The sequence below is a fragment of the Equus przewalskii genome, chromosome 12, assembly GCF_037783145.1.
Source record: "Equus przewalskii isolate Varuska chromosome 12, EquPr2, whole genome shotgun sequence".
Lineage (NCBI taxonomy): Eukaryota > Metazoa > Chordata > Mammalia > Perissodactyla > Equidae > Equus > Equus przewalskii.
This window is the reverse complement of record NC_091842.1, coordinates 25764968-25778332: the sequence shown is the minus strand read 5'-3', so window position 1 is coordinate 25778332 and position 13365 is coordinate 25764968. Positions and strand designations below refer to the sequence as shown.

Here is a 13365-nt window from a genome sequence, read left to right as displayed (position 1 = left end):
GGAAATTGAGAGCTCTCAGCACTAAAGCCCCTAATTCTTCTCTGCCTCATGCAGGTTGGAATATTCCTTATGAATTCAACGAATCTGACCTGAGGATTAGTATGCGGCAGATCCAGATGTTTCTGAATGACTACAAGGAGGTGCCATTTGAAGCTCTGACCTACCTGACAGGTATTTATGGGAGGAGCCTTTGCAGGCATGAACCTCCAGCATCATGCTCCACCCTGCTGTTCCTCTTCTGCTGCCTTTATTCATTTATTTACTCCCTCATTCATTCTTTCAACAAACATTGAGCTCTTATAATGCTGGTTACTGTGCTGGATATTGTAAAAAAAAAAAAAAAAAAGAAGAAGAAGAAGAAAGAAAGAAAATTAAGATACAATCCCTAGCCTCTAGTGGTTCATAGGGAGAAAAATATTTTTAAAAATGACAATACAGTGATAAGTTCAACAAGAGAAACATTTATAAAGTAGAAAGGCAGCACAATGACTAAATCTCAGGGCTAGGGCAGAGGATGATTATGGAAAACTTCCCAAAGTCATAAACAATGGGTTGTGGGTTTTTTTTAGGAAGATCAGCCCTGAGCTAACTGCTACCAATCCTCCTCTTTTCACTGAGGAAGCCTGGCCCTGAGCTAACATCCATGCCCATCTTCCTCTACTTTATATGTTGGACGCCTACCACAGCATGGCTTGCCAAGCAGTGTCATGTCCGCACCTGGGATCCAAACCAGCAAACCCTGAGCTGCGGAAGCAGAACGTGCGCACTTAACTGCTGTGCCACTGGGCCAGCCCCATAAACAATGGGATTTAAGGGAAGATTAGGAGTTTTACAAGGGGAAGGAAAAAAAAGTCACCTAATATATGCTAGTACATATTATGGAAGAATGTAAATGTATAAAACTTGGTCACTGCCCACAAGGAACACACCATGTAATCCCAGAGACAGGAGTTAAAAATAGATGGGCTAAGTCAATGGAATGCTGTGGCCAAAGGGCAAAATGCAGCTCAACAGAAAAACCCAGGCATCTTCAAGATCACACACTAGTTCCTTCCTCAGCTCCATATGTTAAGGAGTTTGTCTGGATCCTTTCCCCAATCATGTGGCAGGTCCTTTTTATACACAATCAGCACATTGAGACTTCACAGCATCTTATGAGTTCCATGTTAGTGATCCCATTTTACAGACAATGAGAATGAACCTTTAGAGCAGTTGTTGTTAACTGAGGGTGATTTTGCCCCCCAGGGGACATTTGACAGTGCCTGGAGACGTTTTTGGTTGTCACAACTAAAGGGAGATGCTACTGGGTTAAGGCCAGGGATGTTGCTAAACATCCTACAATGCACAGGACAGCCCCACAACACAGAACTATCCAGTCCAACATGTTAACAGTACCAAAGTTGAGAAAGCCTGCTTTAGAATGATCAAGTTTAGCTGTCACACAGACAGAAGAAGAAGGTCACACAGACCTTAACTAAGTACAGTGTCCCCTAACACAAAACCCCAAGTGAGACACACAACTTAAGTTCAGTGGATATTAGTTTGTTGAAAGAACTTCTTCAAAAGGAGTAAGCTATATTCCTATCATTCCAGGCCACGCAGAAGCACATCCCAGGGCCCCTCTTTAGACCAACCACAGAATGGGTGCATAATTGTCCTGGGACACGGTCTTCATACTGGGCTGCCTGCAGCTCGTAAGCTAACCTGCTCCAACTGTGTCAGCCAGCTTGAGGATAGTCACTTTCCAGCTGTACCAGTCAGGATAAACTAGTTAGGTAGAGGTAATAAACAATCCCCAAAACTCAAGGGTGTAAGACATCAAAGGTCTATTTCTTGCCCACTGTACGTGTCCAGTCTGAATAGGCAAGGGACTCTGCTCATTATAATTATCTATCAGGGGCACAGTTGGCAAAGACTCCACCAACTTTTGGGCCACCATCTCAACATATACTTGTGTGGTCACTGCCACAGGGATAGCACTGAAGGTCTCATGCCAGGAACTAATGCACAAGAACTTGTCACTTGGCCCCACCCTACTACAAGGGGGCCAAGGCAGTGTAACCTTCCTATGTGCCTGGAAGGAAAGAAGGACCAGATATCGGTGATCATTAGAACTCTCTACTAACACTAACCAAAGAGACAAGTCTCCTTTGGAGAGCTGTTATCAAATTAGATGGGCCGAAATCAGTATATTCTTAATCTGGTACCCCCAGCCCTGTGTCAGGGACAGCAAGAATTTAAGAGAGATATAAGGCACATCCTGGCCCCTATAGGAATTTGTATTCTTACTTCAAAGAGTGGACAGACAAGTAGCTATAAAGAAATGTCCCTTCCTTCATAAACCTAAAACTCAGAGCCTGCAAGGGTATCCCCTCAAAGAAAGTTCGCTCATGAGGGAGTGGTGGTGGGACCTTGCACCATTACTCTGTGCCTAAGATTTACCTTCACTTGGGGTCCCTCTTGGGTGCCCTCTAGCACTGCCATGCTGACTTCGGTGGGGGAAACCACTCTCCCTTTAGTATTGTAGTTCTGGTGGTGTGTAAACCTCTTTACAGCTGGGATAAGCTGTAATATTCAAACTAAACTTTGCTAAAGCCCTGAAAAGTCAACAGAGAGAGCTTCAGAAATCTAGATGGTCTGATTTAAGGTGAAACAGCTTCTGTAGGGCTCAAATTACTCAATAGGTATGAGCTTCCCCTTAATCCTTTACTTCTCCCTTAACAAGCCACCCTGATCTTCCTCCTAGACATTTAGACCCCTCCAAGACCAAGAGAAGCTGAGGCCTCCAACCCCCAACTGGGGTCAAACTTCCTGTTTCTTGTCTGTGGACTTGCCTTTTCCTATAATGTTTGGAATTGGAAATGAGCCTTCACATACACACACTCACACACACACACACACACACACACACACACATCTCCTCCTTGGAGACTAGTGTGTTGTTCTCAACTACTAAGTGCCAGGTGGCACCCACATACTATGGAATCTGGACCAACTAGAAAATGTGTCATGGGTGGTGAGTTGGATTTGATGTCTCTTCCAAAGAATAACCTAACTCTTTTTGTAGAACTGAGTCTCAGAGAATGATGTTAATGATGGGGGTAGGGGTTGGGGGAAAGTCATATCCCAAAGCAGTTTATATAGGATAATCTCAATTTTCTAAAATGTATGTATTTATAGTAGCTGTAATTAATTGAATGCTTTCTATATGCTAAGCTTTATGCTAAATGCTTTATAAGCATTATAAGCCTTGTTTATAAGCCTTGTGAGATGGGTACTGCAGTTGTCTCTACTTGACAGATGAGAAACTGCTATTAAATAGCAGAAATTAGAACCCAGGAATTGGCTGGAAAGTGACGGGGCTGGAATTGGAACCCAGGACAGTCTCGTGTCAGAGTTCTTGCCCTGAACCACATTTCTGTAATGGCTTTCACATATATGTACACACACACACACACACACACACACACAGAAATGTCTGAAAGATGCCTAAATATTAATAGTTACCTTTGGTGGAACTACTGGTGATTATATTACTTTTCTTTCAGTTTATCTCTATTTTTTAATTTCTTTCTTTCTTTTTTTTTTTTTTTTTTGAGGAAGATTAGCCCTGAGCTAACATCTGCTGCCAATCTTCCTCTTTTTGCTGAGGAAGTCTGGCCCTGAGCTAACATCCATGCCAATCTTCCTATACTTTATATGTGGGACGCCTACCACAGCATGGCTTGCCAAGCAGTGCCATGTCCGCACCCAGGATCCGAACCAGCGAACCCCAGGCTGCCGAAGTGGAACGTGCACACTTAACCACTGCGCCACTGGGCCGGCCGCTATTTTCTAATTTCTAATGTGGTGAACATGTATTATTTCTGTAGCAACCATAATATCAAAACTGTGTTGTCTCATCCCAAGCTTATCATGGTTTTAACAACCCTGTGTCTCAGTAGAGCTCCTTGGCTGGAAGAATCCTCTGTTTTAGATAATGACCAAGTTTATTATGACCTTCCCTGGGCTCAACTTCTTCCTCTGCTGTTTGTCTCCAGGGGAATGTAATTACGGAGGCAGAGTGACTGACGACAAAGACAGGCGTCTCCTGCTGTCTCTTCTGTCCATGTTCTACTGTAAGGAAATCGAGCAGGACCATTACTTTCTCGCTCCTGGAGACACTTACTACATCCCTCCCCATGGCTCCTACCAGGTGAGTGGCCGGGGAGGTAGAGGCTCCTCTGTCCCCCAAAGGGGCTCGGCAGCTTCCATGTGGTCAGGGCCTGTGGTGTAGCCAAGGAGGGCCCCGGGGTAGCCCTGGGCTTCCTGACTTGGGCCCTAAGTTATTTCCAACATTCCAAAAAGTCTACAAGAGAGACATTATTACTGTTTAATGAACACTGGGTATTTGGTAGACAAGGTCTTTCAAATATGGGGTTTTCTGGAGGGGAAAGAGGGAAGTGAAGATGAAGCCTTGGTAGTGAACAGGCTGGAATTTGCTACTTGGAAACCAAGATTCAGAAGGTGCCAGAAGGGGAGGGACCAGAAAACTGGATAGGAGAATGATAAAGTGAAGAAGAAAACAAAAAGTCTGAAGGAAGGATGAAAAAGGGGCTTACTTTAATTGAGCACCTCTTCTATGCTAAGGCCTTATTCCTTTATAACCTTACTTACCTTGCCATTTACAGATAAGGAAACTGGGATTTCAGGTGACTAGCTCAAGGTTACACAGTCAGTTTGCCATGGAGCTAGGATCAAACCTAGTTCTGTCTGGATTCAAACCCAGTTCTGTCTGACTTCAGAGCCAGTACTACTGGGGAGGAGGGAGGAAGGACGCCAGGGGCTGTAGGGGAGACACTCAGCCTGTCTGACTTCATACTCATTCCCCAGAAAACTGTCTGAGGAGGAGCTAGGGATGTGTTCACCCACCGCGCGCGTGTGTGTGTGGCCCGTGCTACCAAAACAGTGTGATTCCTGCTTCGATTGGGTCCGGCCAAGCCCTAAGTGGTCTGCGGGACCCCAGGGAACCTGCATTTGTGTCAAGTGAACATTTCCTTTCCAGTCCTATATCGACTATCTCAGGAACCTCCCCATCACAGCCCACCCAGAAGTGTTTGGCCTCCATGAGAATGCTGACATCACCAAGGACAACCAGGAAACCAACCAACTGTTTCAAGGGGTGCTGCTGACCCTCCCTAGACAGTCGGGAGGGAGTGGCAAGTCCCCTCAGGTAACTGGCCTTGAATTCAATTTTCCATGCAGTTTTCCATTTGGTGGGCATGCAGGATTGTGGGTGATGACCAAGACGGCAGAAAAGTAGAGGCTGGCAGACCCCTGAGTGAGGGCATGGATGCTCTGGTCTTATTGCTGAGAGTCCTTAAATATAGAGCTGGGGGCCAGCCCTGGTGGCCTAGTGGTTAAGTTTGGCATGCTTCACTTCGGTGGCCCAGGTTCAGTTCCTGGGCGCAGACCTACACCACTGTCTATCAGTGGCCATACCGTGACAGCAGCTCACATACAACATAGAGGAAGCTTGGTAACAGGGCAAATCTTCCTCAGCAAAAAATAAGTAAATAAAACTAAATAAATAAATAGAGAGCTGGCAAAGCAGCAGTATTTCCAAAATATCAGCTATTCCTGTATAACCTTCATGATTAGTTGGTATACCCACCTATCATCTATACTATCTATACTCCCATTTATGTAATATTTTAAAACTAACTCCATTTTGCTTAAAATCATTTATTTAAAAACTGCACATCAGTACCATAAATGGAAACCCAATACCATTTCCATAAAGTCAAGACAGCCACAAAAAGAAAATGAAAGCTAAATAGTTACTAGGTTCTTCCCAGGCAATGTTGCTGAGGCCTTGCTGCTTTCTTGTGAGAAGGGGAAAGATCAGCAAGTGTTACAGAGTGTTTAATTAGCACTGCCTGAACTGAGACTTTTTCCTTGAGAGGAATGAAAAGAGAAAGGCAGCTGAAACTTGAAAAGAGAGTGACTTTCTCACCATGTGATTCAATATTATTTGCTTCCTGTCCTGGAAACACCTGAAATCATTTTGGGTGCCTCTCTTGGTCAGTCCATGCTTTGTGAAGCGCCGACCCAGTCCACCCTCCTTGGTCTACAGATGAGGGCAAAACAAACCTTGCAGAGGAAGTGACCCACTTCAAGGCAGTCATAAACTCAGAGACAGAGCCAGACCCAGAACCACCATCTTCTGACTCTACCACACCCTGTTCTCTCCCATCTTTCCCTTCCTTTCTTCACCTTCTGAGCTGTTCCATGTTCGACCTCTCTCAACTATGGATTTTGTGTATTTGGTTTCTTGATTTAGCTCACAGTACCATAAGTGGTAATAGGTGTGAAGATAAAGCAGCCTGCTTGGTGTGTCTCAATTTAGGGGTGGAAATTCCCCTCACAGTGGGAAGAGGGAAAGAAGTGTACATTGCAGCACTCCAGATCCACAGGATGGCAGAGCTGTCTCTCTGTTCCACACCCAGGTTCTACTCCCCCTCCTTCCTCTAGGCCTGTCCCTTCCGTACTTGGATAAGCCCATTGCCCTAGGCTCTTCCCTCAGCTCAGTGCTGAGGAATGGCCTACTGCCTTCCAAGATGTCCATGTAGCCAGCACTGAGCAAGAGTCCCATCTGCACCAGGAGCTGGTCCTAAGGGGTTGGCTGTGAGCCATGGGAGATTCTCTCCCAGGGGCCACCTTGAAGACAGGAGGAGTTCTGCAGGGTTGAGCGCTGCCCTGAGCCTACCTGGCTGATCAGGAATTCCCTGCCTGGCCCTCAGGCTCTTGCTCCAGGTGTGAGAACACTGCTCTCATTGCTCAGCTTTTTACCTTCTGGGATGTAAAGGATGATGTCCCTCCCAATGCTGGTGGGGGATAGGAGTCCTCCTTCTCCCCGAGGCAGAATTGTCTTCTGTAGGGAAGTTCCCAGGAAGGTTCAACAGACTATGTTTAAAAAGATAAATGTTCACTGCTTGAAGTTTACCCAGACAAAGCCACAGCCCACAGGCCTGGTTTCTCATTCACCTCTCTCCTGCCTATACTTTAAGGAAGTGGTTGAGGATCTGGCCCAGGACATACTCTCCAAGCTTCCCAGTGACTTTGACCTGGAGGTGATCATGAAGTTGTACCCTGTGGTCTATGAGGAATCCATGAATACTGTCCTAAGGCAGGAGCTCATCAGATTCAACAGGTGGGCTGATAGTCTTACTTGGATCCTGGAAGTTGGAGTGTGAGGGGTTGGATCTAATGGGCAGTAACTGAGACGGATGCTAGATAAGGGGTTGTTATGATCCTCTGCCCCACCCATAGGGAAGGCTGTAAATATGGGCATCCCAGCACATGTTGGCCCAGGGTTAAATCATTCCTTCTATTCATTCTTTCCCATTCATTCACATGATATGTGTAAAGTCAGGTAAAAACCAATAAACTAGTACCAAGCACAGGCTAACCGTAAAAGTAATCATTAGAGCCACTTTTATTGAGCTCTTTCTTGGTGCCAGATATTGTTTCAAGCACTGTGCATGAGTTGCATTCAAACCACACAATAGCCTTTTGAAATATGTACAGTTAGTAATCTCTCTAGAGTCACCCTAAGACTGCGGAAGGCAAAAAATTCTTAGATGACATTCTTCCAGTTCCCTGGTCCTTCAGAGTCCGGGCTGTCCCTAAAACTGAGCAATGACCAATGAGGCAAGGTAGAGACAAGGAGAATCTGGAGCAGCAAGAACCTTGGACTTAGAGGCAGAGGTGATCACTTTCCTTATGTGGCTTAAATGACTTCTGTGAACCCTTTCAATTTTGACTATTTAGAAGTCAAATCAAGGTGATCCCACTGGGCTCTGTGCTGTAGTAACTGGAAGAGAGGTGAGGGGGGACTAGAATAGAAGGCCAGAGACCCTTAGCCCCATGGCCAGCCTGTATCAGCTCTTCTCTACCTCTGTGGTAGAGGCAATGGGATGAACTTCTCTCCATCCCTTTCCATGTTTACCCTGATTTCATGTATTGCCTAAGTGCATGGGCCCTGGAATCAGACAACCTGGGTTCAACTCAGTCCTGCCACTAAATGACTATGTGACCTTGAGCAAGTTACTTATTCCTTCTGGGTTTGTTTCCTCATCTCTAGAGTCAATAGGCAGTTGGCCTCTGGGGAACCAAGCAAAGTATGGGGGGAAAGTAAAAGGAGACCTGGAGTCAGTGAACATAGGTAGAATGAGACCACTGGAGAGCCAGGCTAAGCTAGCTTCTTTGTTCTTGCAGGCTGACCAAAGTGGTTCGCAGAAGCCTCATTGATCTTGGCCGAGCCATCAAAGGGCAGGTTCTGATGTCCTCAGAGCTGGAGGATGTCTTCAGTAGCATGCTTGTGGGTAAAGTGCCAGCCATGTGGATGGCCAAGTCCTACCCATCGCTGAAGCCCCTGGGGGGCTATGTGGCTGACCTGTTGGCCCGCCTGGCCTTCTTCCAGGTACCAGGGAGTCAGGGTAACTGGGTACCTGGCATGCTTATTCAGGTGAAGAGGACAATCTGAAATGACAGATTAGAGGCAAAGGGAGTAGGGCAGGCAGCCATGCAGCCTCCTGGATTGAGTACCTACTGGAAACAGTCTTCCGAGAGTTAGGGGAAGGAAGAAAACTTTTTAAAGTCCTTGAAAAGATTATAGCCTATGAAGGCAGGAGTAGGAACTAGAATAAATATCATGAACTGGTGGTTCGTGGGTCAGATTTGGCTAATAGATATATTTGGTTAGGCTGCCTGGTAATTTTTAAATTTTTGAGCTAGCATGTAAACATTGGATTATTACACATAAAAATCCAGGGGCCGGCCAGTGGCACAGCGGTTAGGTGTGCACGTTCCGCTTTGGTGGCCTGGGGTCTGTCACTTCAGATCCCAGGTGCAGACATGGCATCGCTTGGCACGCCATGCTGTCATAGGTGTCCCACATATAAAGTGGAGGAAGATGGGCATAGATGTTGGCTCAGGGCCGGTCTTCCTCAGCAGAAAGAGGAGGATTGGCAGCAGTTGGCTCAGGGCTAATCTTCCTCAAGAAAAAAAAAAAATCCAGATGTTTGCCATGGGAAAAAAGGAAGACCTGAAACAATGGGCCTGCATTCCTGCATGGCACCTATTGCTGAAGATGAATGGCTGTTGCTCAGTTTAGACAAGGCATGTATTTTCTACTGCTATAGTTTCCAGCACTCTCTATTGTATCCCTGACACCAGCTTGTACCTGGGCTTTTCTTAAAGTAGAAATATATTTCTTTATACCTTCATTACAAAAGTGGGACAATATAAGCTAAACCAAGAGGGCTGCCTGATTCAAGAAAACTGAGAAAAAGTGTATTTCTTAATGGGACTTATTTACATTACCTGCCTTTGAACTAGCTTTGATGTGTTGTTTATTTTGAATTTTTATTTCCGTGACTCTCCAGGATTGGGTTGACAATGGGCCCCCCGTGGTCTTTTGGATCTCTGGATTCTACTTCACACAGTCTTTTTTGACTGGTGTCTCTCAGAATTATGCCCGGAAATACACCATCCCCATTGACCACATCGGATTTGAGTTTGAGGTAGGAGTGCTTTGGGTTAGGCCGGCTCAAGGGGCCAGCCAGAAAAAGCAATGTTGCCCATTTCCTTATGAGTCCAAACATTTGGATGTGTTAAGGCTCAAATGCTTCTGAAGATGGCACAAATGAAATATTTTGCATGACTTAAAGCAGCTCCAGGGCCCGGCCCCAGGGCCCAGTGGTCGGGTTCATGTGCTCCACTTCGGTAGTCCGGGGTTTTGCCAGTTCGGATCCTGGGCGTGGACATGACACTGCTCATCAGGCCATGCTGAGGCGGCATCCCACATGCCACAACCAGGAGGACCCACAACTGAAAATATGCAACTATGGAAAAAAGAAAAAGAAAATCTTGAAAAAAAAAAGTAGCTCCAAAGTTATTCCTGACAGAATCAGAAGATTCTCAAGGCTTTGTGTATATAAAAGGGAATATAATCATTTTCTTACCAGAGGAAAACTCTGCCACCATCATACCAAGAAAACTGGAAGCATCCTCCCATGCTGTCTATTCAACTTGGTGGACTCTTCATTTGGAAGAATGTTAATGCTCTTGGGTAGTCTTTTGCTTGGAGTAAAGTCAAAGGAATGGCCAATAGTCAAGTATCACCCTGTCCATATATGAAGAGAAAGGAGTAAGATGGACTGTTATAGAGCATTGTAGAATTTTAAATTCTATGAAAAGATCCTTTGAGATCATCTAGTCCAGAGGTCACAAACTGCTTGCCCTAGGTCTTAATTTAGTTTATGAATGAACTTAACTTGATGGGGCTTTGAAGACAATGTTAAGCCAAAATTAATGCTATAAGAAACAAAATAACTGGGGTAAGCATTGGAAAAAAGAAAACCATATTTTTTTATGTTGAAATGATTATATACCTACAATCCCAAGAGACTCTAAAAACATACCTATCAGAATAAATAGAAGAATTCGTAAGGTGACTGAATACTGGTCAAATATACAAAAGTCAATAGCCTTTTCCTATTCTAGCAGTAAGTACTTAGAAGTAGAAATGAGAAAAACTTTCCATTCACAGTAACAAAAAGATTAGAATTTGAATGATTTCAAATGGAACTTGTGCTCTCTGGTTCACCATAATCCCCACCCCCCACTCCCTATTCTCCTACATCTAGACCATTTTCTGCCCCTACCTGATGGAATTTGAGTTTACCACCTCTGAATCTAAACAGTGTTGTGCTGGAGCTGGCTCATAACAACTCAACAGAGCCAGTTGGAGCTGGTTGTTAAATATTGATAGCCTGAAATTGACCGTGATGAGAATCTTTACACTACAGAAATTGACAAAAACTACAAATCAAGGGTTTACTTTTCCCCCCAGAGAACTGTTTTACCAACATGCATCTGACTCTAACCCCACTCTATAGATCCAGGTCCAGAAAAGGGAAGGTTATGCAAGGTCACTAAGCTAGTTACAGTTAATGTGGCCTCCTGACTACTACTTTAGTGCATTCTCTATGCCCACATATATAGGGGCAGCATGCTGACTAGGCCCACATATGACCTGTAGGAAGATTATCACAGAAGCCCCAGTGCCCTGGGAGATGCATCCCAGGAAAGGCAGACATTGCAGCCAGATTGCACTTTTCTGGCTGCCTCATTTAGGAAAATGGCAGGTAATGGAATTCACAGCTTTCTCTCTTCCAGGTAACCACACAAGAAACAGTCATGGAGAGTAACCCAGAAGATGGGGCCTACATAAAAGGACTCTTCTTAGAAGGTGCCCGTTGGGACAGGAAAACGATGCAAATTGGGGAGTCTCTCCCCAAAATCCTCTATGACCCATTACCCATTATTTGGCTGAAACCTGGGGAAAGTGCCATGTTTCTGCATCAGAATATTTATGTGTGTCCAGTCTACAAAACAAGTGCCCGGAGAGGCACCCTCTCCACCACAGGCCACTCCACCAACTATGTCCTCTCCATTGAACTCCCGACAGCCAGGCCCCAGAAGCACTGGATAAACCGAGGTGTAGCCTCACTATGCCAGCTGGATAACTGATGGCATCTGACTCAACACAGAAAATAAAAGACATTTCATTCTCAGCTATAACCTAGCTTTCTTGTCTTGAGAGTTTCATGGTATGATGATGATGATGACAGTTCTATTAATAGAACACTTGCTATAAGCCAGGTATTTCAGAGCATCCCTATAAAATAGGTTATTATTATTATCTTCATTTTATGTCTGCAAAAACTATGATACAGAGAAGTTAAGTAATCCCCAAATCAGATAGCTACTAAAATAGAAGAGCCTGGATTTGAACACAGGCAGTGGGACTCTTCAGCCTAGACCTTTGGCCATTTGTCTAAGCTCCCCTGCAGTTATTCTTTTCCTATTATTTTGCTGTAACTGTCACTGAATTTTTATTGCTTCTTTCCTACTCTCTCCACATGGGTTAACATTAGGGCATCTCACAGGTTGAAAGAGGTTTGGGTCACTTAGATTTTTTAAGGCTCTTGATATATTTAAAATGTGCTTCTCACAACAATCTTATAAGGTAGGTATTATCATTATCTCCATTTTAGAGATGTAGAAACAGAGGCTTAGAAAAGTAACTAGCCCAGAGTCCCACAGCTAGTCAGTGGTAGAACTGGGACCCCAAAGCTTTTCTTCTAGCCTACACAGATGGGCTGAAATTGCAGGAAGAAAGGAGATGTGAGAGAACCAACATGTGTTGGACGCCTACCGTGACCGGGGTTGTGCCCACACCTTTAGATATCTTGCTTGTTCCTATGTGATGGGTATGCTTGTCTCTCCCTCTGGAGGTTCAGGGAGATTAAGTAACCTGCCTAAGAGTACCCAGCTCTTTCACATTACAGAGCTAGTTTTGAGCTGAAGTCTGTCTGGCTCTAGAACCCATGCATTTTTCACTGCCACATGCTACCTCCCTGCCAAGGACTTGGCTATGTTGTGATGTAGAATCTTAGAAGAGACATGTAGCTCCAACAACCATGTCCGAGAAATTTCTAATTTATCACTGTTTTTCCCCAGGGCCAGCTGGAAGAGAATCTCGTGGAGATAAAAATCAAATTCTTGATGTACTACTTCGCAACAGACTCTCTCATGTAGCTCTTTGGCTCTGTGTAGCTACTTTCAGGGCATTCCATTGGTCAGTTCATAGTTGAGCAAAGACATAAGGCTGTTTGAGAGTCTTAATGCATCTGGCCTGGCTTCTCTGCCTCTTCACTAGAAGAAATGTCCTGACTTGGGGTCTTTGATTTTTCCTGAATGCAGGAAGCTTCTGAGAACCAAACAAACATATTCCAGAAACCCTGTTTCTTCATGGGAACGTGTAGCCAATCGAATTCGGATTGAGGACTCTGAATTCTGAAATCAGCAAATCATCTAAGTGATCCTAGAGATTAAGTGCAAAAGGGGAGTTCTCCAAATCTGCCAGGGGGCAATAAAGAGGTAGGAGGAGTCAGTCTCCTTCAACTCAAAGTAGGTAGCTTAATAGCTACTTTTTCAAAAAAACCCCAACTTTTTCCAATGGAGGAAAGAAAATCAGAATGGATAGATAGCTGAAACTGCCATATCATTCTCAAAAGGATTGTTAGTCATGTGAGATGGAAAGATGGTCAGGATCCCAAATCCCTGAGTCTTGGACTGGTTAGGTAAGTCACATTGCAAGCTGTAAGGCAGTGAGGGAGTTGCTAAGAGAACAATTGATTTTTAATGTTATCTAACTCCAGCTTCAGCAACCAAAAGCTGAGGGAGGCAGGGACTGACCGTTTCATTCCTCAGGGGTCAAGGGACAGAATGTTTCTGTGTGATGGATTAAATTTT

General features: G+C 44.7%; 1 protein-coding gene and 1 long non-coding RNA gene across 5 annotated transcripts in view; one reads left to right on the top strand and one right to left on the bottom strand.

The window, feature by feature from the left end:
- The window catches only part of DNAH3 (dynein axonemal heavy chain 3), a 167387-nt gene extending 155766 nt beyond the window's left edge, over positions 1-11621 (top strand). For all 4 annotated transcript variants that reach the window (XM_070568381.1, XM_070568379.1, XM_070568380.1 and 1 more), the window contains 7 exons: positions 55-171; positions 4041-4195; positions 5045-5212; positions 7050-7192; positions 8260-8464; positions 9429-9566; positions 11224-11621. In XM_070568381.1, coding sequence (XP_070424482.1) covers positions 55-171; positions 4041-4195; positions 5045-5212; positions 7050-7192; positions 8260-8464; positions 9429-9566; positions 11224-11577 — 1280 coding nt within the window. In that variant the 3' untranslated portion in view covers positions 11578-11621. The remainder of the gene's footprint in view (positions 1-54; positions 172-4040; positions 4196-5044; positions 5213-7049; positions 7193-8259; positions 8465-9428; positions 9567-11223) is intronic.
- LOC139074906 (uncharacterized) lies at positions 7454-11229 on the bottom strand. Its single transcript, XR_011524878.1, has 2 exons — positions 10008-11229; positions 7454-9887 (listed from the first exon to the last, which is right to left on the bottom strand). It is a non-coding gene; the product is annotated as an uncharacterized lncRNA (long non-coding RNA).
- Positions 11622-13365: the final 1744 nt, after the last annotated feature.